The sequence below is a fragment of the Chrysemys picta genome, chromosome 5 (assembly GCF_011386835.1).
Source record: "Chrysemys picta bellii isolate R12L10 chromosome 5, ASM1138683v2, whole genome shotgun sequence".
NCBI lineage: Eukaryota > Metazoa > Chordata > Testudines > Emydidae > Chrysemys > Chrysemys picta.
Genome location: NC_088795.1, coordinates 71,537,249 through 71,564,901, shown reverse-complemented (window position 1 = coordinate 71,564,901; position 27,653 = coordinate 71,537,249). Strand labels below are relative to the sequence as shown.

General features: G+C 43.9%; 2 protein-coding genes across 29 annotated transcripts in view; one reads left to right on the top strand and one right to left on the bottom strand.

Moving 5' to 3' along the window:
- CLCN3 (chloride voltage-gated channel 3) overlaps positions 1-6,320 on the bottom strand; it is a 122,077-nt gene extending 115,757 nt beyond the window's left edge. For 3 of the 15 annotated variants that reach the window (XM_065596556.1, XM_065596559.1, XM_065596562.1), the window contains exon 1: positions 5,855-6,038. The gene's annotated coding sequence lies outside the window, so the exon portion shown is untranslated. Of the gene's footprint in view, positions 1-5,806; positions 6,056-6,272 lie in introns of those variants that run through there. The other 12 variants (XM_065596565.1, XM_042842102.2, XM_065596558.1 and 9 more) reach the window with 9 other exon arrangements.
- A 2,343-nt stretch (positions 6,321-8,663) lies between these two features.
- The window catches only part of NEK1 (NIMA related kinase 1), a 142,206-nt gene continuing 123,216 nt past the window's right edge, over positions 8,664-27,653 (top strand). For 9 of the 14 annotated variants that reach the window (XR_010601405.1, XR_010601406.1, XR_006172596.2 and 6 more), the window contains exons 1-9: positions 13,706-13,811; positions 16,213-16,241; positions 18,484-18,620; positions 18,717-18,813; positions 22,263-22,360; positions 24,004-24,087; positions 25,719-25,786; positions 25,915-26,001; positions 27,259-27,313. Coding sequence is in view for 10 of the 14 variants with exons in the window: in XM_065596550.1 (XP_065452622.1) it covers positions 16,232-16,241; positions 18,484-18,620; positions 18,717-18,813; positions 22,263-22,360; positions 24,004-24,087; positions 25,719-25,786; positions 25,915-26,001; positions 27,259-27,313 (636 nt within the window). In the remaining 4 variants the exon portion in view is untranslated. Of the gene's footprint in view, positions 8,747-13,553; positions 13,812-16,212; positions 16,242-18,483; positions 18,621-18,716; positions 18,814-22,262; positions 22,361-24,003; positions 24,088-25,718; positions 25,787-25,914; positions 26,002-27,258; positions 27,314-27,653 lie in introns of those variants that run through there. The other 5 variants (XM_065596545.1, XM_065596544.1, XM_065596547.1 and 2 more) reach the window with 5 other exon arrangements.

The window sequence follows — 27,653 nt, the reverse complement described above, 5'->3', positions numbered from 1 at the left end:
ATGGTTGATATCACAGAGACTTGATGGGGTAATACGTATTACTGGAATATTGGTAGAGATGGTACAGCTTGCTCAGGAAGGACAGGTAGAGAAAAAAAGGGAGGAGGTGTTGCCTTATATATTAAAAATGTATACATCTGGACTGAGGTTGAGATGGAAATAGAAGACAGAGTTGTTGAAAGTCTCCGGTTAAGGATAAAAGGGCTAAAAACAAGCATGATGTCAGGGTAGGGGTCTACTACAGATCACCTAACCAGGAAGAAAAAGTGGATTAGGCTTTTTTTAAACTAACAAAATCATCCAAAGCACAGGACTTGGTGGTGATGGGGTACTTCAACTACACAGACATCTGTTGGGAAAATATTACGGCAGGGCACAGATTATCCAACAAGTTCTTGGAATGTATTGGAGACAATTTTTTAGTTCAGAAGGTGGAGAACGCTACTAGGGGAGAGGCGGTTTTAGATTTGATTTTGACAAACAGGGAAGAACTGGTTGAGAATTTGAAAGTAGAAAGCAGCTTAGGTGAAAGTGATCATGAAATGGTAGAGTTCATGATTCTAAGGAATGGTAGGAAGGATAACAGCACAATAAAGATAATGGATTTCAAGAAGGCAGACTTTAGCAAACTCGGATCTCCTCGGAAACAAGTCTAAAGAAAAACAGTTCAAGAGAGAGTTGGCATTTTTTACATAAAGACATGATTAAGGGCACAAAAGCAAACAATCCCACTGTGTACGAAAGATAGTAAGTATAGCAAGAGACCATCCCATTTTAATCAGATCTTCAATGATCTGAAACTCAAAAAAGGAGTCCTACAAAAAGTGAAACCAAGTCAAATTACAAAGGAAAAAAATAAACACCACAAATATGTAGAAAGAACAGGAGTACTTGTGACACCTTAGAGATGAACAAATTTATTTGAGCATAAGCTTTCGTGGATACAGACTAACACGACTGCTACTCAAACAAATATGTAGGTACAAAATTAGAAAGCCCAAGTCACAAAATGAGATTAAACTAGCTAGACACATAAAGGGTAACAAAAAAACATTCTATAAATACACTAGAAGGAAGAGGAAGACCCAGGACAAGGTAGGCCCATTACTCAATGAAGGGGGAAAAATAGTAACAGAAAATGTGGACATGGCAGAAGTGCTAAATGACTTTTTTGTTTGGCTTTTCACCAAAAAGGTTATTAGCATTCTAACAGTGAATGCCAGTGAAAATGAGGTAGGATAAAAGGCTAAAATATGGAAAGAACAAGTTAAAAATTACCTAGGCCTTGTCTACACTACACAGTTTTGTTGGCAAAAGGCAGTTAAGGTGCACATACTATAATGCTCCTCTCGCCAACAAAACTCTCCTGCTTTGCTGACAAAATATAGCCACCTTGACAAGAGGTGCAGAGCTTTTTGCAGCAAGGTTAAATCGACAAAAAATCAGTGTAGACACTGCATTCATTATTTCACCGTAACTGGCCTCTAGGAGGCCACAATGCTCACTGTGACTGCTCTGCTCACCGTTTTGAACTCTGCTACCCTGCATCCAGCTATACAGGCACATGCTAGGGTTACCATACGTCCGGATTTTCCCGGACATGTCCGGCTTTTTGGGCTCCAAATCCCCGTCCGGGGGGAAAGCCCCAAAAGCCGGACATGTCCGGGAAAATCGGGACATGCCGACTGGCAGTGCGGGTGCTCGGGGGTCGGGCCGGGGGCTTGGGGGCCGGGACGGGGGCTCCGGGGCCGGGCCCGCGGTGCAGTGCCTGGCCGGGGACTCGGGGGCTCCGGCGGGGCCGGGCCGGGGACCGGGCCGGGGGCTCGGGGGCCGGGCCGGGGGCTCGGGGGCCGGGCCGGCGGTGTCAGGCCGGGCCGGGGGCTCGGGGGCCGGGCCGGCGGTGTCAGGCCGGGCCGGGGGCTCGGGGGCCGGGCCGGCGGTGTCAGGCCGGGCCGGGGGCTCGGGGGCCGGGCCGGCGGTGCGGTGCCTGGCCGGGGGTTCCAGGGCCGGGCCGGTGGCCGGGCCGGGGGCTCGGGGGCTCCGCCGGGGCCGGGCCGGGGGCTCCGCCGGGGCCGGGCCGGGGGCTCCGCAGGGGCCGGGCCGGGGGTGTCAGGCCGGGGGCTCCGCCGGGGCCGGGCCCGCGGTGCGGTGCCTGGCCGGGGGCTCCGTGGCCGGGGGCTACGCCGGGGCTCCACCAGGGCCGGGGGCTCGGGGGCGCCGGCGGGGCCGGGCCCGGCACCCCAGGGCCGGGGACAGCCTGGGCCGCGCCTCCTCCCCCCACACTCCCCCTTACCTGCTTCAGGCTTCCCGCGACTCAAATGTTCGCGGGAAGCAGGGGAGTAGGCGGAGACTTTGGGGAGGGGGCGGAGGCGGGGCCCCGTGGAGTGTCCTCCTTTGGGAGGCACAAAATATGGTAACCCTAGCACATGCCCCTTCCCATTCAAAGCCCCAGGAAGTTTTGAAATTGCTCAGCATGGAGAGCTACTGCCCAGCTGAGCACGCCGGCTCCTCGCAGCAAACACACTCCTCCCTGGACTACAGGGGAGGAGGTGGATCTCCTTGGTCTGTGGGAGAACTCAGATGGAATCATGGAATCAAAACACTAACACAGAATCCTGCTCTCCCTGGCACTAAGACCACAGTGGCAGGCAGGGTGGGTGGACTGCTGTTGGGGAGGGGTGGAAGGAAGACTCCTGATGTGCTGTGCAGAGCCAGGGAGGGAGGTGGGGGCTGATGTCTGAGTGTCCCTCTCCTCCAGCCCCGGTACCTGTCTCTGCTGAGTTGTGTTGAAGGGACAGGAGGACAACAGCTGTCTATGCACCAGCTTATGTCTCAGGATTGATTGCTTCCAGCTGCTGTCTGAACAAGTGTTCAGGCTGGCGAATGCTATACTTAAAGAGACAGCATGCCAACATACTCACTCCCCCCCAATACACACACACTCTCACTGTCTCTCTCTCTCTCACATACACATGCACTCCCTGTCACAAACTCTCCCCCTCCCCTCACAACCCTTCTGGGGGCTTCTTGTGTTAGTGTTCAGCAATGTCACTCTGGTCATATTTCTGTGCTACTTTCAAAAGTGATTTAAAATGTGTTACTTTTCAGGCACACAGCAATCTTTACAAGGTTCATAGCACAGTGCAAACAAACAATGCCAGGCTTAGCACACTACAGCAACACACATTACTGTGGCTCAGTATTAATTTGCTCCTTCAAGGCATCCCTCAGCAGAATAGCTCCCCATTGGGCTCCTCTTATAGCCTTGTGTTCATAACACATGGCACAATGTGAACAGCAATGCAGGATCCATGCTTTATGACAGATCACTGGGTTGCAGATTACCAGGGCAGTTGAAAAGCAGCTGGCAATCTAGCAGGATGCCCATGGAATGATGGCATTGAGAAACCTTCATCATGTGACACTATATCTGCCCCCGTGAGGCATTGCAAACCCTTCCTTAACCACTCTGCACCCAATTGCACAGTGGGATAGAGAGCAGTGCAGTGGGAGAAGCTGCGTCGATGTAAGAGCTGCTATTATGATGCACTCCACCAACACAAGGAGCATAGTGTGGACATGCAACAGTGGTTTAATTACAGCATTGGCTGTACATCAGCATAACTTGCATGGACAAAACTCTGTAGTGTAGACATAGCCTTAGATAAGTTAGATGTTTTCAAGTCACCAGGGCCTGATGAAATACATCCTAGAATACTCAAGGAGCTGATTGAGGAAATATCTGAGCCATTAGCAATTATCTTCAAAAAGTCATGGGAGAGTTTCCAGAGGACTGGGCAAGGATATAGTGCCAAAAGGAAAATAAAAACAATCTGGGGAATTACAGACCACCTAGCTTAAATTCAGTACTCAGATACATAATGGGGGCAAACTATTAAGCAGTCAATTTATAAACATCTAGAAGATAAGGTAATAAGTAAAAGTCAGAACTAATTGTGTGAAACCAACCTAACAGCTTTCTTTGACAGGGTAACAAGCCTTGTGAATGGGGAGGAAAACAGTAGATGTGGTATAACTTGACTTTAGTAAGGCTTTTGATACTATCTCACATGACCTTTTCATAAATAAACTAGGGATATGAAACCTAAATGGAGCTACTATAAAGTGAGTGCCTAAGTGGTTGGAAAATGATAACCAGATAGTTATCAGTTGTTCACAGTCAAGCTAGAAGGGCGTATCGAGTGGGGTTCCACAGGGATCAGTTCCGGGTCCAGTTCTGTTCAATATCCTCATCAATGATTTAGACAGCGGCATAGAGTACACATATAAAATCTGCAGACAATATCAAGCTGATAGGGGTTGCAAGTGCTTTGAAGGACAGGATTAAAATTCAAGATGATCTGGACAAACTGAAGAAATGGTCTTAAGTAAATGGGATGAAATTCAGTAAGGACAAATGCAAAGTACTCCAATTAGAAAGGAACAAGCAGTTGCACACAGACAAAATGGAAAATGACTGCGTAGGAAGGCGTAGTGTAGAAAGGGATCTGGGGGTCATAATGGAGCACAAGCTAAATATGAGTGAACGGTGTAACAAAAAAAGTGAACATTCTGGGGTGTATTAGCAGGAGTCTTGTAAGCAAGACACGCGAAGTAATTCTTTCGTTTTACTCCACGCTGATTAGGCCTCAACTGGAATATTGGGTCCGATTCTGGGAGCCACATTTAAGGAAAGATATGGACGAATTGGACAAAGTCCAGAGGAGGGCAACAAAAATGATTAAAGGTCTAGAAAACATGACCTATAAGGAAATACTGAAAAAATTGGGTTTGTTTAAACTGGAGAAGAGAAGACAGAGGGAACATAACTGTTTTTGAGTACATAAAAGGTTGCTAAAAGGAGGAAGGAGAAAAATTGTTCTCCTTAACCTCTGAGAATAGAACAAAAAGCAGTGGGCTTAAATTGCAGCAAGGGCAGTTTAGGTTGGACATTAAGAAAAACTTTCTGTCACCGTGGTTAAGTATTGGAATAAATTTCCTAGGGAGGTTGTGGAATCTCCATCACTGGAGATTTTCAAGAGCAGATTAGACAAACACCTGTCAAGGATGGTCTAGATAATGCTTGGTCCTTCCTTGAGTGCAGGGGACTGGACTAGAAGACCTCTTAAGGTCCCTTCCAGTCCTACAATTCTAGGTTAATTCCTGTTACCAATCTATTCCAATAAGTTATTTAAGGGGCAAATTGGCATGCTCCAAAGCGAGAGTCTCTAACCAACCTTCCTTCCTGATGTGATGTGAACAAACACAAGCAGATGGGGTTATTCCTTGCTAAAACCAGGAGCCCAAGGAACAAATATTGCAGATAATTAGACAATATTCAAGATGGGGAGTTTCTAAGGAGAAAGCCCTTTTCCTATGCATGTAGCGACACCAGCAAAAAGCACTGTGATTTCTGAAGCAATGAAGTTCAAGCTTTAGAAGAGAAAAATCAGGAATTCAGCTACCTCACTTCAACCCACTGCACAGACGGCAGCCAACCTGCCCCGGGGCCCAGGCATGCACTGGGGGCTCAGCGGGGAGTAACACATGCACAGTGACCCGCTCCCAGCCGCACAGCGCTCCAAGGCAGGCGCAAAGGAGCTCATAGCCCCTGGCAGGCCAGGGGAGCGTGGAAACAGGCACAGCATCACTACGGCCACAGGCGCCACATCCCCGAGGCTCAGGGAACACTGACACCTCCCTCGTCGCCTCTAAACCCAAGCACTACCGTCCTCCCCACCCCCGAGCGTTGACTCCCGACCAGACTCTCTCCATCTCGCAGCCCCAGGGCTCAGGCTGTAACTACCGCCATGTAGCTGCCCCGTCCCGTGTCCCTTCGCCAGGCCCGCCGTACCTGGCCGGGTAGCGCCGCCTGCTGCTCCCCGGGGAGACGCTCGCGCATCCTCCTGCTCCGAGTCCTGGGCAGGGCGGAGAAGCCTGCTCGGGGCGGGGTCCAAGAGCGATCGCGGCGGCCGCCGCCGGGCTCCCCCTTCCCCCAGCCAGCACTCGCTTAGCCGGCCCGGCCCCACCCCGCGTGTGGGCGGGGCTTCCTCCCGCACATGCGCACAGCAGCCATGACACTTCCGGCACTCTGCGGCCCAGTTCCGGTGCCTATGGCGGCTGGCGTACCAGCGCTGCCTCCCCGCACAGTGCCCGGCCCCGCCCCTCGCTTTAAGGTGAATAGCGCAAAGTGAATAAACCCTGACGCCTAGTCTGGGTGGGGCTCAGTGTGGTCGCTAAGCTGCGCCGCCCCGCACGCTGGGGCCACTCACCGGCCTGTAGTGCGATGGTGATCTTCCTTTCTCCCTTCTTCGTCCCCGCACTCGCTGTGACAGCATCGCAGCTGCACGAAGCCCTGGCGCTGGCCCCGCTGGGGTGTCCTAACCGCAGCTGTGCGTCCTCGCTGCCTTATTAACTCCCGCATCGGCATTTCCCCTGGAGCCTACGCCGCCTCCAGGCCAGGTCACGTTTAAAACCCCTTCTGCCTCCAGCTGGAGACATTTCGGTGTGCATGGAATTTGGATTAGGGATAAGACTGGAGTTATACCTAAGTTAATGCTATGGGAAAAATGAGCCTTCACAGCAACAGCAGGACTAAAACTAGGGCCCTACTAAATGCAGGGTCCATTTTAGTCAATTTCATGGTCATAGGATTTTTAAAATTGTAAATTTCATTATTTCAGATATTTAAGTATGAACTTTCACAGTGCTGTAATTGTACCAAAAAGGAGTTGCAGGGATTGCCAGGTTATTGTTGGGGGGAGGGCGAGTTGTGGTACTCTACCTTTCTGCCTTCAGAAATGGGCAGCTGGAGTGTGGCGGCTGCTGGCTGGGAGCCCAGCTCTGAAGGCAGAGTCACTGCCAGCAACAGCACAGAAGTAAGGGTGGTATGGTTTTGCCACGCTTACTTCTGCGCTGCTGCTGCTGGGGCACTGCCTTCAAAGCTGGGTGCCCGGCCAACAGTCGTCGCTCTCTGGCCATGCAGCTCTGAAGGCATTGCAGAAGTAAGGGTGACAATACTTTGATCCCCCTAAAATAACCTTGCAACCCCCCTGCAACTCCCTTTTGGGTCAGGACCCCCAACTTGAGAAATACTGGTCTCATGTGAAATCTGTATCGTATAGGGTGCTGGTTCTGGCTTGTTTTATTGGAAAAGATCTGCCCAAGGATGTGGGCCAGCTTCTGACCCTGCCCCCACTCAGGCCCAGTAGCCTGCATTCATGAGGGTGTCCACGCAGTGTGAGGTGAGACTGCGCCTACATGGCGCAGCTATGTGCAGGCAGGCAAGAAAGCTGGGCAGGTAAACTAAGCCTGGCCAAGCTGACCATCCCCATCTAAGTGGATGGGACTGAGGTGACAGGCCTGGTTGATTTAGGGTGTGATCAAATCCTCTCCAGGACCACTTGGTAGAGGACACCCTCTGCCTAATTCTATTGTGACAGATGCAGTGAACTCCTGAGGCCAGCAATATCATTCTAAGTCCGTCCCTTATGACAGGAATTGGAAGTGCCTTGACTTATTTGGACAAAAGGCCTACTCTTCTGCTACTCTGCAATTTAGAATTGCAAACTACTAAGCCTTAAAAGCAAAATATGATTACATGAACTATACCAAACTTAATGTCTTTATTGACCATCTCCTGGGATCACAAGGGGAACAATTTTGAACCATTATCAACAAAGGGCAGTCGGTGGCCAAAACAGCAGTCCAGATGGTGCTTGACGCAGTGGCTTGGTCCATCTCAACAGTGGTTGTGATGTGGTGAGCTTCATGGTTGCATCTTTCAGGCTTCCCCAATGAGGTGCAACCAGCTGTCGAAGACCATCCCTTCTAAGGCTCTACGCTGTTTTCTAAGAAGACCAGCATGTCACTCCACACATTTAAGGACTCCAGAGCCACGCTTTGGTCACTAGTCAGAGGACTAGCAGAGGACCTCACCCTCCCTGATTGAACTAACCTCGTTATCTCCAGACTGATCCCTGCCTGCATATTTATACCGGCCTCTGGAAATTTCCATTACATGCGTCTGACGAAGTGGGTATTCACCCACGAAAGCTTATGCTCCAAATCTGTTAGTCTTAGAGGTGCCACAGGACTCTCTGTTACGTTGGTCACTGGGGATCTGTACTCATGGACAAAAGAGAAAATTTAGTCCTCAGTCTTCTCACAGACTGCATACACCACAGGTCCCACCACAATGTTACTATGAGCTACAGAGAAAGAAATCCAAATTCTAGAGGCACAAACCAATAGGCCTTCAATTTTTATCATCACAATCTGCCACTTAAGTTTTGACATCCTGGTTGAGGCCCCGAGAGACTACTCCCTTTGACATCAGCTGCCACTTCCCGACCCATTGCATCCATTTGGATGCTACCTTGCTTTGTTCTGCCATAACTGGAGACACATAACATCTGACAGATGGGTTTTGGAGTTTATCTCTAATGGGTATTCAATCCACTTCACCTCTCTCCCTCCCCCTCACCCCTGTCCCCCTCCAGCGACCCTTCTCACAAGAGACTATTATAATAGGAATTCTTGATAGGGACTCTGTGGTAGAGAAGCTACTGAGGGCAGTTTGCCTGTGCAGCACTAATTAGCCTTGAGGCAGAGCATGAGGAGGGGAGAGCACATGTGCAGGCAATGCTACCAAAGATCTCCGATCAGAAGCGCAGGGTCACATATACACCAACAGTGGACCACCCATAGGGAAACACATCTTGAAGAACCATCATTACTGCACAAGGTGAGTAACTTCTTTTCCCTCTAACCAACCTCCCAATTGACCTGCACTCTAACCCCTCCCCTCTCAGCCTGACACCTACTGCAGGTATAGCAGGGTGGGGCTGATTGAGCCCATAGTAACTCAACCCTTTCCTGGCTACTGTGGGGTTTGTATATCTTCTCCCAGTGACCAGCTGTCAGTGCTTGTCATCTTGGGCTTTGGAAACTCCACTCCATTCCTGAGGCAGTTCATTGAGAGAAATGGGAAGAGTAAGACTGACAGAGAGGAAGGGACATCTGGTGGCAATTAAGCTGAAGAGCAGTTTAAGGAGAAAAATATAAAAGCAGATGAGAGCAAATAAGTTTGTAGACTTATTGGGAGTGATTCTAAATGATGGAAAAAGGAATAATGATACCTGTCAGTATATCAGTACAGAAGTACCTTAAAAGAAGTAGCGGTATGAACAAGTTAGCTGGAGATTCAAGGAAAAGAATAGAATAAGATTCCATGAAAAAAGGACACAATGAATATTAAAGCAGTTGTCCTTTAGATGTTAACAATTATTAGTAGATTAAAAATGTAAGTAACCCAAACCCCATCCTCCTCCTAAATCATCTCTCCAGCAAGTACAAAGGAATAGAATGAGCTCCATCTCAAATGTTTTTAGGCCAGGTTGGGGAACTTGTGGGAGTGTTGCTGAGACTTTATTTGGACCACTGTGAGTGCTATAAAGGGAAAAGAGCTAGCCTGTAACAGTCTGGAAAGAGACATAGCAGCAGCTTGAGATAACATCAGCTGCCAGGCTTTTTGTCTTGTAAAATATAAGAACAGAACATAAGAACGGCTGTACCGGGTCAGACCAAAGGTCCATCTAGCCCAGTTTCCTGTCTACCGACAGTGGCCAATACCAGGTGCCCCAGAGGGAGTGGACCAACAGGCAGTGATCAAGTGATCTCTCTCCTGCCATCCATCTCCACCCTCTGACAGACAGAGGCTAGGGACACCATTCCTTACCCGTCCTGGCTAATAGCCATTAATGGACTTAACCACCATGAATTTAACCAGTTCTCTTTTAAATGCTGTTATAGCCCTAGCCTTCACAACCTCCTCAGGTAAGGAGTTCCACAAGTTGACTGTGCGCCCCGTGAAGAAGAACTTCCTTTTATTTGTTTTAAACCTGCTGCCTATTAATTTCATTTGGTGACCCCTAGTTCTTGTATTATGGGAATAAGTAAATAACTTTTCCTTATCCACTTTCTCCACATCACTCATGATTTTATATACCTCTATCATATCCCCCCTTAGTCTCCTCTTTTCCAAGTTGAAGAGTCCTAGCCTCTTTAATCTCTCCTCATATGGGACCCGTTCCAAACCCCTAATCATTTTAGTTGCCCTTTTCTGAACCTTTTCTAGTGCCAGTATATCTTTTTTTAGATGAGACCACATCTGTACGCAATATTTGAGATGTGGGCGTACCATCGATTTATATAAGGGCAATTATATATTCTCAGTCTTATTCTCTATCCCCTTCTTAATGATTCCTAACATCCTGTTTGCTTTTTTGACCGCCTCTGCACACTGCGCGGACATCTTCAGAGAACTATCCACGATGACTCCAAGATCTTTTTCCTGACTTGTTGTAGCTAAATTAGCCCCCATCATATTGTATGTATAGTTGGGGTTATTTTTTCCAATGTGCATTACTTTACATTTATCCACATTACATTTCATTTGCCATTTTGTTGCCCAATCACTTAGTTTTGTGACATCTTTTTGAAGTTCATCATAGTCTGCTTTGGTCTTCACTATCTTGAGCAGTTTAGTATCATCTGCAAACTTTGTCACCTCACTGTTTACCCCTTTCTCCAGATCATTTATAAATAAGTTGAATAGGATTGGTCCGAGGACTGACCCTTGGGGAACACCACTAGTTACCCCTCTCCATTCTGAGAATTTACCATTAATTCCTACCCTTTGTTCCCGGTCTTTTAACCAGTTCTCAGTCCATGAAAGGACCTTCCCTTTTATCCCATGACAACTTACTTTACTTAAGAACCTTTGGTGAGGGACCTTTCAAAGGCTTTCTGGAAATCTAAGTACACTATGTCCACTGGATACCCCTTGTCCACATGTTTGTTGACCCCTTCAAAGAACTCTAATAGATTAGTAAGACACGATTTCCCTTTACAGAAACCATGTTGACTATTGCTCAACAGTTCGTTTTTCTATGTGTCTGACAATTTTATTCTTAACTATTGTTTCGACTAATTTGTCCAGTACCGACGTTAGACTTACCGGTCTGTAATTGCCGGGATCACCTGTAGAGCCCTTTTTAAATATTGGCATTACATTAGCTAACTTCCAGTCATTGGGTACAGAAGCCGATTTAAAGGACAGGTTACAAACCTTAGTTAACAGTTCCGCAACTTCACATTTGAGTTCTTTCAGAACTCTTGGGTGAATGCCATCTGGTCCCGGTGACTTGTTAATGTTAAGTTTATCAATTAATTCCAAAACCTCCTCTAGTGACATTTCAATCTGTGACAGTTCCTCAGATTTGTCACCTACAAAAGGCGGCTCAGGTTTGGGAATCTCCCTAACATCCTCAGCCGTGAAGACTGAAGCAAAGAATCCATTTAGTTTCCCCGCAATGACTTTATCGTCTTTAAGCGCTCCTTTTGTATCTTGATCATCAAGGGGCCCCACTGGTTGTTTAGCAGGCTTCCTACTTCTGATATACTTAAAAAAACATTTTATTATCTTTGGAGTTTTTGGCTAGCCATTCTTCAAACTCCTCTTTGGCTTTTCTTATTACATTCTTTCACTTTGGGCTGGTCCACACTAAGCCCCCAGTTCGAACTAAGATACGCAACTTCAGCTATGTGAATAACGTAGCTGAAGTCGAAGTATCTTAGTTCGAACTTAAAGGTACTTACCGCGGGTCCACACGCGGCAGTCAGGCTCCCCCGTCGACTCCACCTACTCCTCTCGTGGAGCAGGATTACCGGTGTCGACGGCGAGCACTTCCGGGATCGATTTATCGCGTCTAGACAAGACATGATAAATCGATCCCAGAAGATCGATTGCTTGCCGCCGAACCAGAGGGTAAGTATAGACGTACCCTTAATTTGGCAGCGTTTATGCTCCTTTCTATTTGCCTCACTAGGATTTGACTTCCCTCATTTTTGCATAGTTCCCCCTTTTGAAATTAAATGCCACAGTGTTGGGCTGTTGAAATGTTCTTCCCACCACAGGGATGTTGAATGCTATTGTATTATGGTCACTATTTCCAGGCGGTCCTGTTATAGTTACCTCTTGGACCAGCTCCTGCGTTCCACTCAGGACTAAATCTAGAGTTGCTTCTCCCCTTGTGGGTTCCCATACCAGCTGCTCCATAAAGCAGTCATTTAAAGTATCGAGAAATTTTATCTCTGCATTATGTCCTGAAGTGAAATGTTCCCAGTCAATATGAGGATAATTGAAATCCCCCACTATTATTGGGTTCTTAATTTTGATAGCCTCTTTAATTTCCCTTAGCATTTCATCATCACTGTTACTGTCCTGGTCAGGTGGTCTATAATAGATCCCTAATGTTATATTCTTATTAGAGCATGACATTTCTATCCATAGAGAGTCTATGAGTTTGAAGATTTAATTTTTTCTTAAACATAAATCATTATTTTATTCCCATTAGCCCTTTGCCATTTGCTATTTCCGTATCTATTTTATCAACAGGTACAAAATGTTCTTTGATATTGGGGTTAACACTCATACCTATAGTACCAGATACACATCCACATGTAAAATCCACAGTGTATCTTACTCTGTCTTTTAGATCGCTGGATAAGCTTAGTGTAAGATAAAATGTATTAATACTACATTCAGTACTGCTCAGAAGCTCATGCGCACACACATAAGTACAACTCACCATGCATCCCTGTTTATACTCCAATGCATTAACACACACACTTACATGCATAAGCCCATATACAAAAAACTGTTTATATGCTGACAATAATATAACACAGCAAGCAGTTATCTGCATACATATACAGGAACATACATATACGTGCACCAATCCCTATACTTAAAGGCATCCAACACCTAGGGATTCACATGAGTGGAATTACAGACACACGTGCACAGCCATGTCAGACGTAAACATTTATGCACAAGCACAGAAACATGGGTGGCCACTCAGAAACAAGCATGGAAAGAGACATGGATATACATGGTCATACAGATGTAGCAATATGCGCAGAGACAGATAGCCTTACACCCTTATATGCATGTAGACAGATGCCATGCACAGATGTCCATTCAAAGGCACACATCTGCATGTATGGGAATGCATGCAGACACGTGTAAAAAGCAACAGAGGGTCCTGTGGCACCTTTAAGACTAGCAGAAGTATTGGGAGCATAAGCTTTTGTGGGTAAGAACCTCACTTCTTCAGATGTAAGTCACATGCTCATTCATGAACATATGTGAACAGCTACATACAGAGATGTGTGCATGCACACACTTACTCTCAGGTACGGGTATGTAAACACTACATAGGATTGCGAACTCTGAAGCTATTCAGGAAGATTTTTTTTTCCTACATGAAGTAATGTCATTTTCTTAAAATATCCTATTAAAATCTCCCAGATTGCTTTCAATAATCACTGGGAGATGGATGCAGATTCTGAGAGACTCCAGGCCAATCCTGGAGGCTTGGCAACCGTGAATGGCTGGATGGACTCGCACGGCCATTCACAGACACCGATGCAGCACAGATATGCAAATACCCTTCTCCATCAATCATCTAGCCCCTGAGCCCCGCCTTGTCCCGCCCCTGGGCGCGTAGAACTTGCCTCTCTCCGCTCTTTGCTGTCACGTGCTTCTTTTCTCCGCGTTACCACGGTGAAGCCACAATCACTGCCCCGCTAGCTAGGAGGCGCAGCCGAACCTGCTTGGCTCGCATCATCCAATGGGAGCCGGCGTTGGGACGCGCTCACCCCTTACGGGGCGAGAGGTGGGTCTGTAGCTAAGTTGGATTGAGCAGAGAGAGCGGTGGCTGCTGCTGCGGTAGTAGTAGGGGAAGGTGAGTTGGGGAGGGGGCGCGGCGGCGGCGGTGACGGCTGTCCGGTCCGGCTGCTGGGGAGCAGCTCGTCTCCTCTGCCGAGAAGGCGGTGGCGCGGGGTTTGGCCGGGGCAGCGCCTGTCCGCCTCTGCGGTGGGGGTCTCCGGTGCAGTTGTGGGCGCTGCTGATCGAGGCTGGCGGGGCGGGTGTGTGAGGTGGGGATGGTGCCGCGGGCAGCGGGAGCCGGTTCCGGGGGCGGGCGGTTCTGCGGCTCCCTGTCCTTATGGGGGCGGTGGTCCTTGGTCCGTAGGTCACCGCGGCCGATATGGGAGCTGTTTGTGTTGTTACAGTTTCCATCTCTATTTTCCCTCCACCTAGCCGTGGTGCCAGCCGCAGTGCGATCTCTGACCCTCTCGCCCATAAGTAGCTTTGTTCCTCAGCGCTAGCTTCCATCATGCCTTTTGTGCACCCCAATGTCTTTCCTGCACAGATCGGCAAAACCATCACCCTCCCTGGTTCAGATCCCTTCTTAAGACACCTGTTTACCATGATGTCTACAAGAAACTAAGCATCTAATTAGGACCAAACTGTGGTGCTTGCCTTTGGTTGGACTGTGCTTAGCCTCAGTTCTTCTCCTCCCAAAAGCTTAGTCACTAAAGGGTAGTTTACCTCATCTTGAGATAGCGCCCAGCAATAACTTTTAAGTATAGCTAATAGCTCCAGATTAGCTTGACTAAAAACAAAGCTTATTAAACTTAGATGATGAACTACAGAAAGTAATAAATGGAAATCTTTATACTGCAGTTGAAGATCACCTCTGTATTATGCTGGGTTGGTAGAAAGACTCTTTGCTGCAAGTAGTACCTAAGAAGAAAATTCTGAGTTTGAACCGGTTCCTCTTTCTGTTATACATTTTTCTCTTTCCCAGCCCTAGGTGGGTCTCCTTTCTCTTAATCTGACCACGCTTAGGCCTGGTCTACATGAGGGGAATCGATCTAAGTTACACAACTTCAGCTACGTGAATAACATAGCTGATGTCAATGTACTTAGATTGACTTACCATGGTGTCTTCACTGCGGTGAGTCGACTGCTACCGTCCACTCCGCCTGAACCTCACACGGCAGTGGAGTACAGGAGTCGACAGGAGAGTGCTTGGGGGTCGTTTTATCACGTCTAGACTAGATGCGCTAAATCGACTCGCGCTGGATCGATCGCTGCCCGCTAATCCGGCGGGTAGTGTAGACATACCCTCAGTTGGTAGATCTCAGTTACTTCCCTTTAGTAACTCTGGCTAGTTTGTCTGACTGCTTGAGTTTGATCAAATGTTCTTACTACCCTTCTGAGTTATTTTAGTCTATCTCAGGGGTGGGCAAACTTTTTGGCCCGAGGGCCACATCAGGGAATAGAAATTGTATGGTGGGCCATGAATGGTTACAAAATTGGGGTGCAGGAGGGGATGTGGGCTCTGGATTGGGGCTGGGGATGAGAGGTTTGGGATGCAGGAGAGTGCTCCGGGCTGGGATCGAGGGGTTTGGAGAGTGGGGTTGGGGCATGGGGAGAGGCTCGGGGGGTGCAGGCTCTGAGCGGCGCTTACCTCAAGTGGCTCGTGGAAGCAGTGGCATGTCCCTTCTCTGGCTCCTATGTGGAGGCGTGGCCAGGCAGTTCTGCACCCTGCCCCATCCGCAGGCACCACCCCTGCAGCTCCCATTGGAGCATGTAGGAGCCGGAGCGGGGCCACGCCGTGGCTTTCAGGAGCTGCATGGTGCGGCCCCTGACCCAGTGCCCTGGCAGGAGTGGGGCTGAACCACATGGTGTGGCCTCCGGTGGGAGTAGGCCAGCTTAAAACGGCTCCTGCCCGTGGGCTGTGGTTTGCCCACCCCTGGTCTATCTCCTTTCTGTCTCCATTTCTCAGCCTAAGATTATCTTTCAAACTGGGTTCTCCTCTTCTTTATATATAATGGTAAGTGAAGAGTCTGTAAGCCAAGTCATGCTAATTTGGCCTGCAAAATCTTTATTACTGGTGATTATATGGGAGAGAAAATGAGAACTGACTTTTGGAGCCTAAAGTTGAGTGCAGGCCTGGCAGTTAATAGATTATTTCCTTACTTGTGAACTGTGCAAATTTGATATAGAGTTAACAAGAGACAATAAACATATAAAACTAAGCCTTTTTTTTTTTTTTTACGTACTGCAGTTCTGAAGAGTGACACAAAGTTAGGTTTGTTTGTTCCACTGTTTGATCTTAACTTTTGTGAGGTAGCATTAGGTAGGGCATAGGACTTGGAGATCAGGTGACGTGAGTTCTGTTCCTAGCTCCAGTACTAACTTGCTTTTTGACCTTGGGTTAGTTATTTAATCTCTTGACACATCTCTGTTCCATTCTTTAAAAATTTATCTAATTACCGGTATATATTTTTTTGCAGAGCATTTTAAGAGCTGCTGATGAACATTGGTAAGTACTATTTTGATTTAAAAAAACATGGATTCTAACACATCAACTTTTCACTCTTTGTCTTGAATACTGTTAATGTACAAGTTCTAGGTGAACTTGGTAAAAGACTTAGGGTGGGACTGTCATGTGCTATGTGTACATTTCTCTTTTCTCAAAGATTTAGTCATAATGGAGGCTTTTGGTGAACTCCTTGCTCTGAAGTAAAAACAAAATTACTGTTGACTTCAGGATTTCAACTTCAGTCCTGAAATTAAAAATGTAAAGTCACTACATTTTGTTGATGAAACAATATATATAAAAATTTGTGTTAGAATTTTTTCAATAAACTAGTAATAAGACACTTGTCATTGACTTCTGATTTGCACAGTGTGTAAGATAGGGCTACATAGTGAATTAGACCTGGGTCTTGTGGATCTGTACCTTAATTTTAGCCTAAATCAGTTTGCGTTTACTGTGGTGTTACTAAGGGCACGTCTATACTTACCTCTGGGTCCGGCGGTAAGCAATCGATCTTCTGGGATCGATTTATCGCGTCTTGTCTAGACGCGATAAATTGATCCTGGATCGATCCCGGAAGTGCTCGCTGTCGATGCTGGTACTCCTGCTCGGCGAGAGGAGTATGTGGAGTCGACGGGGGAGCCTGCCTGCCGCGTGTGGACCCGCGGTAAGTTCGAACTAAGATAGTTTTGACTTCAGCTAGGTGAATAACGTAGCTGAAGTTGCGTATCTTAGTTCGAAATGGGGGGTTAGTGTGGACCAGCCCTAAGTGTACAGTTGAGTCTTCCACAGAGTGGACAATAAGGGTAGTGAGACAGGAGTGTGCAGTGAATGAAGCAGGGCTACATTCTGTGAACACTGGAAAATAATATTGAACAGCTGCCTCATGTGTTGTGTCAAAGTCAGACTCAGGACTCACAATTTGTCAGACCACTCTGTTTATTAGCAAAAGTGCTCTGCTAATACACCCAGAAAATGTGAGCGCCATACAAGGCTCAAACCACCTTATTTATACAGATAAAAGGGCGCGAAATTAACAAGATTACAAAGGGAGCAGAACTGATAAGTTTACCTGGGGCTAGACACATATCTCATGTCCTTATTAACTCTCACCAATCTCCTGTTAATATCCCACCATCAGTTTAAGTGGATCCATTTTTCAATACCTTAATGTTCCTCTTCCTTTATCTCAACGTTCCTCATTCCTGCTTAAAGGAACATACAGCATTTCTTTAATTCATTCTACTTCTACAATATAATTCATTCTATTTTCACAGTTGCATGGCACCCAGCTTATATACGGAACCAGGCAGCTCTATATAATATAATATAATATAATAGAGTATGTTGCAATGCATGTATTCATAGGAAGCAGAGTTGAGAATTTGTAGACAATCTTAACTTTTCTATTTCCAAACTTTTTTGAGGGCTTCACTTTTCCACATATACAAAAGTACACATTAAAAGAATGTTTAACACGTTTTTTTGTCTGAGTGTTGGAGGAAAATCCAGTCGTGGTCTCAAAGGAGTTTGCACTGTATTATCTGTCTATTTGGACAGCAAACACATATTGCACTAGGAGACCATAAGATGACTATATAACAAAGTGGTGAAGATTTGAAAAGTACATAAATGTCACATGTCTTTTTAAAGAGGATAAGTGATTAAAAACTTCACACAAGTCTTCTGGAAGGTTTTGATGGAAGTGAAGACAGGCTAAACTTCAAGGCCCAGTGCCAGTTTATAGCTAAATAATTTTGCCTAATTTCCAGCATAGGCATTCTGGTGCTTTTTAATAAAATGTATTTAAGTATTCCCACTCTCTTCCTGAAGTGATCTTCCCCAATAATATTAAGGGAGAGGTAAAGGAAGCTAAGTGTTGTAGATCTAAGTGCTGCTCACCTGCTAGCTGAAGCAAAAAGTATGGCACTGAATACTGACTTTACTTGGAGTCTGAATGGACTCACTTTATTTGGTATTTTCTGACTGTCTACCTGCATTTCATCAAGATGAAAGAGCTGAACTGTGTATGGCAATATAGTCCCCTTTCTTGACCATTCAAGTGGTGTGGGTGAGAAGTTGAGATTTGGATTCACTGACTTGCAGAGGAGAAATCAAGTTTCTTATGGAATTGGAGAGACGAATTGGAAACTAAAGTGAAATGCATAACTTGATCTGGCAGACACTAAACTTTATTATTCAGTTAACCGAGTATGCTCTGTTTTTTGCCCAACCCTTGTGTAAGGATGCCTTAGAAAAAGAACCATGGAGAAATATATTAAGGTGCAGAAGATTGGTGAAGGATCCTTTGGAAAAGCAATTCTCGTCAAAGCTAAAGAAAATAGCAGACAGTATGTTATTAAGGAGATAAACATCTGTAAGGTGAGTGATATTATTAAGTATCAGTATGTTGGGTTTTTTTTATAGTCCTGCTCTCAAGAAAAGTGTCCTTTTTTTTTTTTTTTTTTCTTTTTTAAGATGTCCAATAAAGAGAGAGAAGAATCAAGGCGAGAAGTTGCTGTGTTGGCAAACATGAAACATCCAAATATTGTCCTGTATCGGGAATCATTTGAAGGTAAGATTCAAAACTACATAATGGAACCTGAACTAGTGAATGTACAGCAATATAAAAATATAAGTGGTTGTCATTTTTTTAAAATTATACATGATTTGAAAAACAAATCTTCCCAATATTTTCCCCTCATCTCCTTAACTGTCTCTCTCAGTTCCTTCTGGTCTGTACTTTTGTAAGCCACTGCTTCCCAAAAATAACCAAACCAAAACACCACCACCGGCCATATGTTTGTTTCAGGTCCTTCCCTTTACATGTCTAAACATTTGTTTTTGGATGAGGTTTAATGTAAGTGAAAAGTCCATGAGTTCTTGTTCCTGCTGGGAAGGTCCAACCAGATTTTTTTCTTCCAATATGTATATCTATCCTAAGCTCTACATGGTTGTACTCAAACTAAAGTCAAATATGACTGACCCAACTGACTGACCTCTGCCTACAAGAAATCCATCAGTCCTCAGGACAGTAAGCTACCCTATACCATCACCACCGAGCTTGAAAGATGCATGAAGCATGTAGCTTGCCTTGATGGCTTTTGATTGACTTGGGGTGGGAATTACTTTCAAAACCAAGGATCCTCAGGGAAGACGTGAATATCAACTGGCTTGAAAAGATTGAAGGTGTTGGTGATAAGCTGTTTTAGAGCACTGCCACAATGGGTATCACAGGAATAAGCAGTCCAGATAAGGAGCCAAACATGCTATTGTGAAACAGTGTTTGAAAGCAGCTGAAAATATGAACGTAACCTATATGCACATCTGGGGTTCCCCTATGATTTAAACAGAATAATCACACATTCCTTGTGATTGTTTGCTTTCTATATTCATTTATTTTGTAACTGTAAATGTACAATTCCATGCAACAATAACTTCATTGAAACGTAGGGCTGGAAGGGACCTTAAGAGGTCATCTAGTCCAGCCCCCTGTGTTGTGACAGGACCAAGTATACCTACATCATCTCTGACAGATGTTCTAACCTGTTCTTAAAAACCTCCAATGATGGGAATTCCACAACCTCCCTAGGAAGTCTTTTCTAGTGCTTAACTTGTCCTAGTTAGTGTGTTTCATAATATTTGACCTAAATCTCCCTTTGTGCAGATTTAAGCTGATTGCTTCTTGTCCTACCTTCAGTGGACATGGAGAACAATTGATCACTGTCTTCATTGTAACAGCCCTTGGCATATCTGAAGACGGTGTTATCAGGTCCGCTCCTCAGTCTTCATTTCTCAAGACTAAACATGGCCAGTTCTTTAACCTTCCTCATAGGTCTTTTTTTTTTTTTTCTAAACCTCTTGTCACTTTTATTGCTCTTCTCTTGACTCTCTACAGTGTGTGAACATCCTTCTTAAAGTGTGGCACCTGGAACTAGACACAGTACTGCAGATGAGGCTTCATCAGTGCTGAGTAGAGTGGGACAATTACAGTACCTCCCATTTCTTATGCACGACCCTCCTGTTAATACAAGTTTGAGAGATCTCTTGGTACCCAGTACAGTATCATCTTGTTACCCTTGCGTCTAGCAAGAGGGAATATTGCCTGTGGTGGCTGGTGTTGGCCTGCTAACACAACCATCCTATCAGTTACTCAAGCACTCTCCTCCAGGCTATGCTAGCCCTTTCTTTGCCTTGCAGGTTTACAAGAAGTGCATCTGAGTCCCTTGGAAGCATTCCCCTGTTATGTCCTGCCCAACACTGGCTACTTGCAGAAATCCCAGATCCCCTGCTCCCAGAGGAACAGTGTAACCTAATTTACCAGTTTTACCTTAAATTATCACTTTGGTAAAATGCACAGCACTTATGAATAAGGCTGTGTGTTTGTCACAGAGGTCACGGATTCTGTGACTTTCTGGGACCTCTGTGACTTCTACAGTGGCTGGTGCGGCTGGCCCAGGGGCCGCCTGAGCAGCTCGGGCAGCCCCTGGGCCAGTCACACCGGCTGCTGCTCGGGCAGTCTCGGGCCACCATGTCTTCCAAACTCCTGCTGCTGCTAGCAGAGTGGGTGTGGGAGGGGGCTCAGGGCTGGGCAGGGGGTTGGGCTGTGGGAGGGGTGAAGGTTCTGGACAGCGTTTACCTCAAGGGGCTCCCCAGAAGTGGCGACATGTCCCTCCCTCAGTTCCTAAGCGTAGGCGTGGCCAGGCAGCTCTGCGTGCTGCCTTCACCTGCAGACGCCGCCCCCACAGCTCCCATTGTCTGCAGTTCCTGGCCAATGGGGGTTGCGAAGCCTGTGCTCGGGACGGCGGCAGTGCATGGAGCCCCTGGCCACAGAATTGTGATCCTTCTGTAACACCAGATCTTTTCCTGCAATACGACTGCCTACCGAGTTATTCGCCATTTTGTAGTTGTGCATTTGATTTTTCATAAGTGTAGTACTTGTCTTTATTGAATCTCATTTAGGAAGATAACTTGAGGTATTCTGTTTATAAGATAACATTTCTGCAGTCTTTTATAGCAGTACTAAGAAAACAGATTGTGTGGTCATCCATGAAGTAATTATTTAATCCACAGTAACAAGACACTGTACTACATCTTTCTAGTTGAAACATCTTGATTACACATACTGAACTGATTTGAGGGAATCAAACAATTTATTTAAGGGACCATTCTGCACAGTGGTGGTAACTCCCATTTCTTTTCAGCATCAGACCCTAAATGATTATAATAGTTTATATTGAGCCTAGCCCTTGGGATAGGAGACTGTAAATTCAAATGAACTTTAAAGAAATTTAAATGAAATCCGATATTGCTTAAACTCTTCCATCTTGGAATGTTTTTAAAACTATTGGTAATCTAGATATGTGCTTGCAATACTTTGATGTTTTATGCCAAATTTGTGGGTATCATTGTTACATGGAGTAGAAAACTTTAATGGCGCTTTTGGCTAAGCATTCATGAAGTATTAGAAAATTTTGACTATGCTTGTAATTTCTGGCCTAATACCTTCCTGCTTCTTTAATCTTTTTTATTGTACATTAACTTAAGTACTGCATCAGGGTCATAAGCATGACATTTTATTGTATGTCATAATTCTGTAATTGTAGAGGGTGTGAATGTTTGTAAAGCATTGCATTTTATAGGTCTCAAGCCTCTTGAAGAATTATCTCCATACATGAATTTTTTATTTTATTTTTATTCTTCTACCCATCACTGAAATGGAAGGACACACTGGGATGGCCCAGTGGCCCCTAACATCATATTGAAGTGTTGGTTTATGTGATATGGAGGGAAGAATGCCACCTACTGAATCATCAGTGCCAAAAATGGAAACTGCAATATAAGCAGTTTGCCTGAAGCTTGGCAAATAAATAATTTATAACTGTTTCTTCACTTGTAGATTTAGTCTTTGGACTTATTGTGTCTTCGCTATAACCTACACAAAACAAAATTCATATGTTAAGATTTTCAGAAAGCTTTTACATCTATATTTGCCATGAAATATTGTATCTCTTGTTTTTACAGAAAATGGCTCTCTCTATATAGTGATGGATTACTGTGAAGGAGGGGACCTGTTTAGACGAATAAATGCTCAGAAAGGGATCTTGTTCTCAGAAGACCAGGTAGTGGGAATTTTGGGCTGTAATTTACATTATACAGTTTCTGAGCAGAAGAAAACTTAAATTGAGTACTTTTGGATCAGCTTGGTGGATATGGTTATTTTAATATAGATAAAAGCCTGACTGGTACAGCTATAGAATGCTAAGAATTCATACTACTTGGAACATAGACCAAATGCGTTAATGGAACTACAATAAAGGAGACAATTTAGGTGAATCAAACATTAAACCTGTTGGATTTTATGGCTCAAGATTTTCTCTTACATATTAAGATTTTTTTTTTTGACTGGTATTATGATGTTGGGCTTCTGATACGCATTTTGTTACTTTAATTAAATCAGGGATACAAAACCAAACTTTAAGGTTTACATCATATTAAATCCATTAACTCGAAAGTTCTTCAAAATGGAAAATTTCAGTCTTGGAAATGTGTAAACAGGATCTTTTTCTTCTTGTGGTCATACGCTGGGACGTTAGTCAAGGAGTTGTGAAGTCTCTGAGGATTTTGTCTTCATGCTACAAATAAGCAGAGAAGAGAATCTGGCAATACTCTTGGCTGGCAAGGGTTGGGAGTACATTGGGCTTTTGCTGGCAGTATAGAGAGAGGCAGAGATGAGAAAGAAAAACACTTTTTAATTTATCTTCTAAATCAGGGGTAGGCAACCTATGGCATGCGTGTCAAAGGCGGCACATGAGCTGATTTTCAGTGGCACTCACACTGCCTGGGTCCTGGCCACTGGTCCGGGGGGCTCTGCATTTTATTTTAATTTTAAATGAAGCTTTTTAAACATTTTAAAAACTTGACATACAACAATAGTTTAGTTATATATTATAGACTTATAGAAAGAGACCTTCTAAAAACGTTAACATGTATTACTGGCACGCGAAACCTTAAATTAGAGTGAATAAATGAAGACTCGGCACACCACTTCTGAAAGGTTGCGGACCCCTGTTCTAAATCCTTACCAGTTAATTAGGACTACTACTAGTAGAGATGCTAAATGTCGAGGTAAAAGTGATAACAGAATTATAGCACAATACTGATGTCTGTGTGTATTGGTAATTTGAAAAGATGAAGTGCTTAACTACAGTACTTTTAATTTTTTTTAAGGATGGAAAAGTTTACCTTTTTTGTTAAAATCGGAAAAGCCATGAAATGAGAACTATCAAACTCAGTTTGGCTTGCTTGGAATCAGTCTCCTAATTTTATGCTGTTTTGTCATTTCTGTAATTAAGATCAGATTTTTTTTATATAAAAGTGAAGAATAGCATAATATAAAATTGATAAAAGTATAGATGCTAGTAGGAGAACTTTAGTCTTTTTTTGTTTAATTTCTTAATGGACTATAAGGACACTTTTTTTTTTATTATTATTATTATTATTTATTTTGGTCTGACGTTGAGATGCTGTGTTGATGTAACTGAGAGGTATTCCCACAAAAATAGAATTTTAAGGATGAAAGGCCATGTTCTAAAAAAATTATAACCCAATTATATGTATACACACAGCTTTATCATAACTTTTAAAGATTGTAAATGGTCTAGATCAGTAAAATTTGAGTAAGGTTAATCCTTGACTTGAAAACTGCATGTGGGTGTATAAATAAATATAGAACACTAACTCTACCTTTCTCTGTTATTTTTAGATCATGGATTGGTTCGTACAGATTTGTTTAGCACTAAAACATGTACATGACAGAAAAATTTTGCATCGAGATATAAAGTCACAGGTATGCTGGATGGTATTTTCAAGTTGAATTACAGTAGAGTTATTATACTTTATTTTATTGATTGATTGTTATCTCCCAACCAGGTAGGGGAAATAACCTGGTCTTATGTAAAACTACCCAACTCCCATTGACTTCAGTGGGCCTTGAATCAGACCCTGTTGTCTGCTGCACAAGATGTGCTGCAAAAATGAACACAAACAGAATGCCACTTAGATGGAACACAAGCTAATAAAAAATATATTTTAAAGTCTAAAACAATCCTGTGGTAGTTAAGTACAGTTTGGCTAAATCCCTAGTTACATAACTTGTTAAAAAAATAGTTTCATTCTGGAATTTTATATTAAATTCTAAGATAACCAGTAGCACCTGCTCAATGAAGATTTTTGGGACTGGATTTTAGCTTTGAGTTATTTATGACATTGTTTTTTTACAATCAAGAAAAAGAGCTATTAGGAAGACTTTCAAGCTTGGGTTGTGTGGGTTCTTCTGCTCTACAAATAGAGCTGCAATGGGACACAGTTACTACATGGCTTCTATTTGTATAGATGGGATCTTAATACAGGTTTCTTTTTGTTTTTGTCTTTGTTTTTTTAAATAAATATTAGGTATATAGGCTCTAAAAAATTTAAGACTGAAACATCTTTAAAGTCTAGTCTACTATGGGTTACAAACCACCACCAACACAATATGCATGTATATTTTATTGTCTCTCCCTGCTCTCTGCCAGTTTATGCTGGTAAATACACCTCTACCCCGTTATAACGCTGTCCTCGGGAGCCAAAAAATCTTACCGCGTTATATCGAACTTGTTTTGATCCGTCAGAGCGCGCAGGCCCCCGCTCTCCCCCCCCCCCCCCCCATCCCCCTGGAGTGCTGCTTTACCACGTTGTATCCGAATTCATGTTATATCAGGTCGCTTTATATCGGGCTAGAGGTTTACTGAAATTTTATCAGATTCCTGCTTTCTGAATCTTTCAGAGCAGGATACCTGTATATTTCTAGAAGTGCCTGCTTACAAGAACAGAGCAGGCAGAGAAGGGAAAGGATTACAAGGATGAAAACATTGGTCATGAAAAGACTGAGGCCTGGTCTACGCTGCCACTTAAGTCAATTTATATTGCTCAGGGGTGTGGAAAAAATCACCTCGGTGTCTACGCTATGCTTTGTCAGCGGGTGATACTTTCCCACTGACTTAGTTTCCGCCTCTCAAGGAGGTGGAGTACTGAAGTCAACAGGAGAGCGCTCTGCCATCAACCTACTGCTTCTTCACCAGACCTGCTAAACTGACACCGCTGCATTGAATGCAGTGAGGCCGATTTAGCATGTCAGTGTAGACAAGGTCTAAAAGACATTTGCTTATCCCCTGATGTGACTGTATTTGGAGAGTACAGTATATAGAACTGAAATGTCTTGACTCTCTTTGGTGATACAGTGAAGCGGATGCTTAATATTAGGCATCCCTTCAAACCACCTACACCCTCCCCTCTCCCCCCAGTCAAGTAATAGTCAAAGATGTCAATTTTTATTTTTTTTACATTTCCATGTGTAACTTTTTTGTACAACTAAATACTTTGGTTCTTGCACTTGAGTTGTAACTGACTTCTCTCCCCCTCTCCCCCTCCTGTCTTTAGAATATATTTTTAACCAAAGATGGAACAATACAACTGGGAGACTTTGGAATAGCTAGAGTTCTTAACAGGTAACACTCATTCAGTGCTGCTCTATATACATTAATATGAGTAAATCAATCTAGCAAAAATGGATGCTACATGACCACGTAATTTATGTAAGTTAACGTTCATTTTTAGTTTTCCTTTTTTATTCTAGTACTGTAGAGCTGGCTCGCACTTGCATAGGAACACCATACTATTTGTCACCTGAAATCTGTCAGAACAAACCTTACAACAATAAAAGGTACTGTAAAACATTTGACTTAATAATTGACTTTTTTCATTTTGATTTATTTTGTTTAGAAATGTAGAGCTATTCTGTTCATGCAATAGTAAAGAGTTCAGTCTTGATCTCCAGCATGCTGTGCACTTTACTACATGGGTTGGAAAAATCTGTTGAGTGAATGCGCAAGCACAATAACTGACTTCATTAAACATATGAGGGTCTGTGCTGTAGCTCACTGATAGTTACTAGATTGGGTCCATTGTAGTGCTGTCTTATTCCATGGAGGCCATTTTCTCATGCCACCACTGTTAGAAGCAGTAGCTTTTAAAACTGTCTAAATAACTGAAATTAAAAAAAAAAGGAAAAAGCCCACAGTACTTTTAAAATACACCTCTACCCCGATATAACATGAATTCGGATATAACGTGGTAAAGCAGCGCTTGGGGGAGTGGGGCTGCGCACTCTGGCGGATCAAAGCAAGATCGATATAACGCAGTTTCACCTATAACGCGTTAAGATTTTTTTGGCTCCCGAGGACAGCGTTCTATCCGGGTAGAGGTGTATTTAAATACTTTAGAAATTTCCAATTGTGTAGGACATAAAATCTGTGGTACTTGCATCTCTTAAAAAAAGATTTCTCCCACCATTCACTTATCCAATTTGTCTAAATCAGATATCATGGTGATAAGTGTGGTATTGACTCCTACATAAAGAGAATCTGGAGCCGAAATATCTGGTGCTGTCTTTGTTTGGAAGAGACACACATTTGTTTTTTAAATAGATAGGAAGCTAGTACATCTTGCAAAATGCACAAATGCTTAATTTCTATCACTTGGTTTCAAGAACATACATCTAGAGCAGTGATACTCAGACCTCAGTGGTTCAGGAGCCAAATTTGGGATCAACATTACCCCCAGAAGAGCCATAGTAGCATGAATTCGTTGTTTCATTTACTATAGTACTATTCAGATTTAAACAGTATGACAAGGGAAATATTTAGGTTTTTTTATAATATATATGTGTGTATGTATTCTCATGGCAAATATTAATAACTTAGTGCAAGTTGATAACTTGATTGGTTAATAAGATAGTAAAAACATTCTGATTTGGTTAATAATTAAATCACACAATGGTCTTTATATTTTGTGCTGCAAAGAGTCGCAGGAGACGCCTTAGAGAGCCACTTGTGGCTCGCGCACCACAGGATCACTATTTTAGATAATTTGGTATTTTTGGAGTAAAAACTAATTTTTCAGGTCTGTTCTCTTTGTTTAGTGACATATGGGCTCTTGGTTGTGTTCTCTATGAAATGTGCACACTTAAACATGCAGTAAGTAAAACTTTAAAATACTTTGGAATTATTACTCTGTTTTACAAACATACCTCTTTCATTATTTTGTCCATTGCCAAATTTCATACTGATATATTGTATTTGAGCTGATGCAGGGCTTATCATGGTATGTGATTACTTTTGAAATTAACGTTACTATTGTAACCACCTCTCCCCCACATTACTGCTGATCTTTGTTGGCCAACCTGCCTCACTTTTTTTGTTTGACTGCTGTCCTGCACATCTGTGCAGTATATTTAGCAACACATTTTTTTACCATTCCTTTCAGTAAACTGTTTTTAGTAACAAAAGTAGCAAGTATGATAGCAAAAGTGCATTA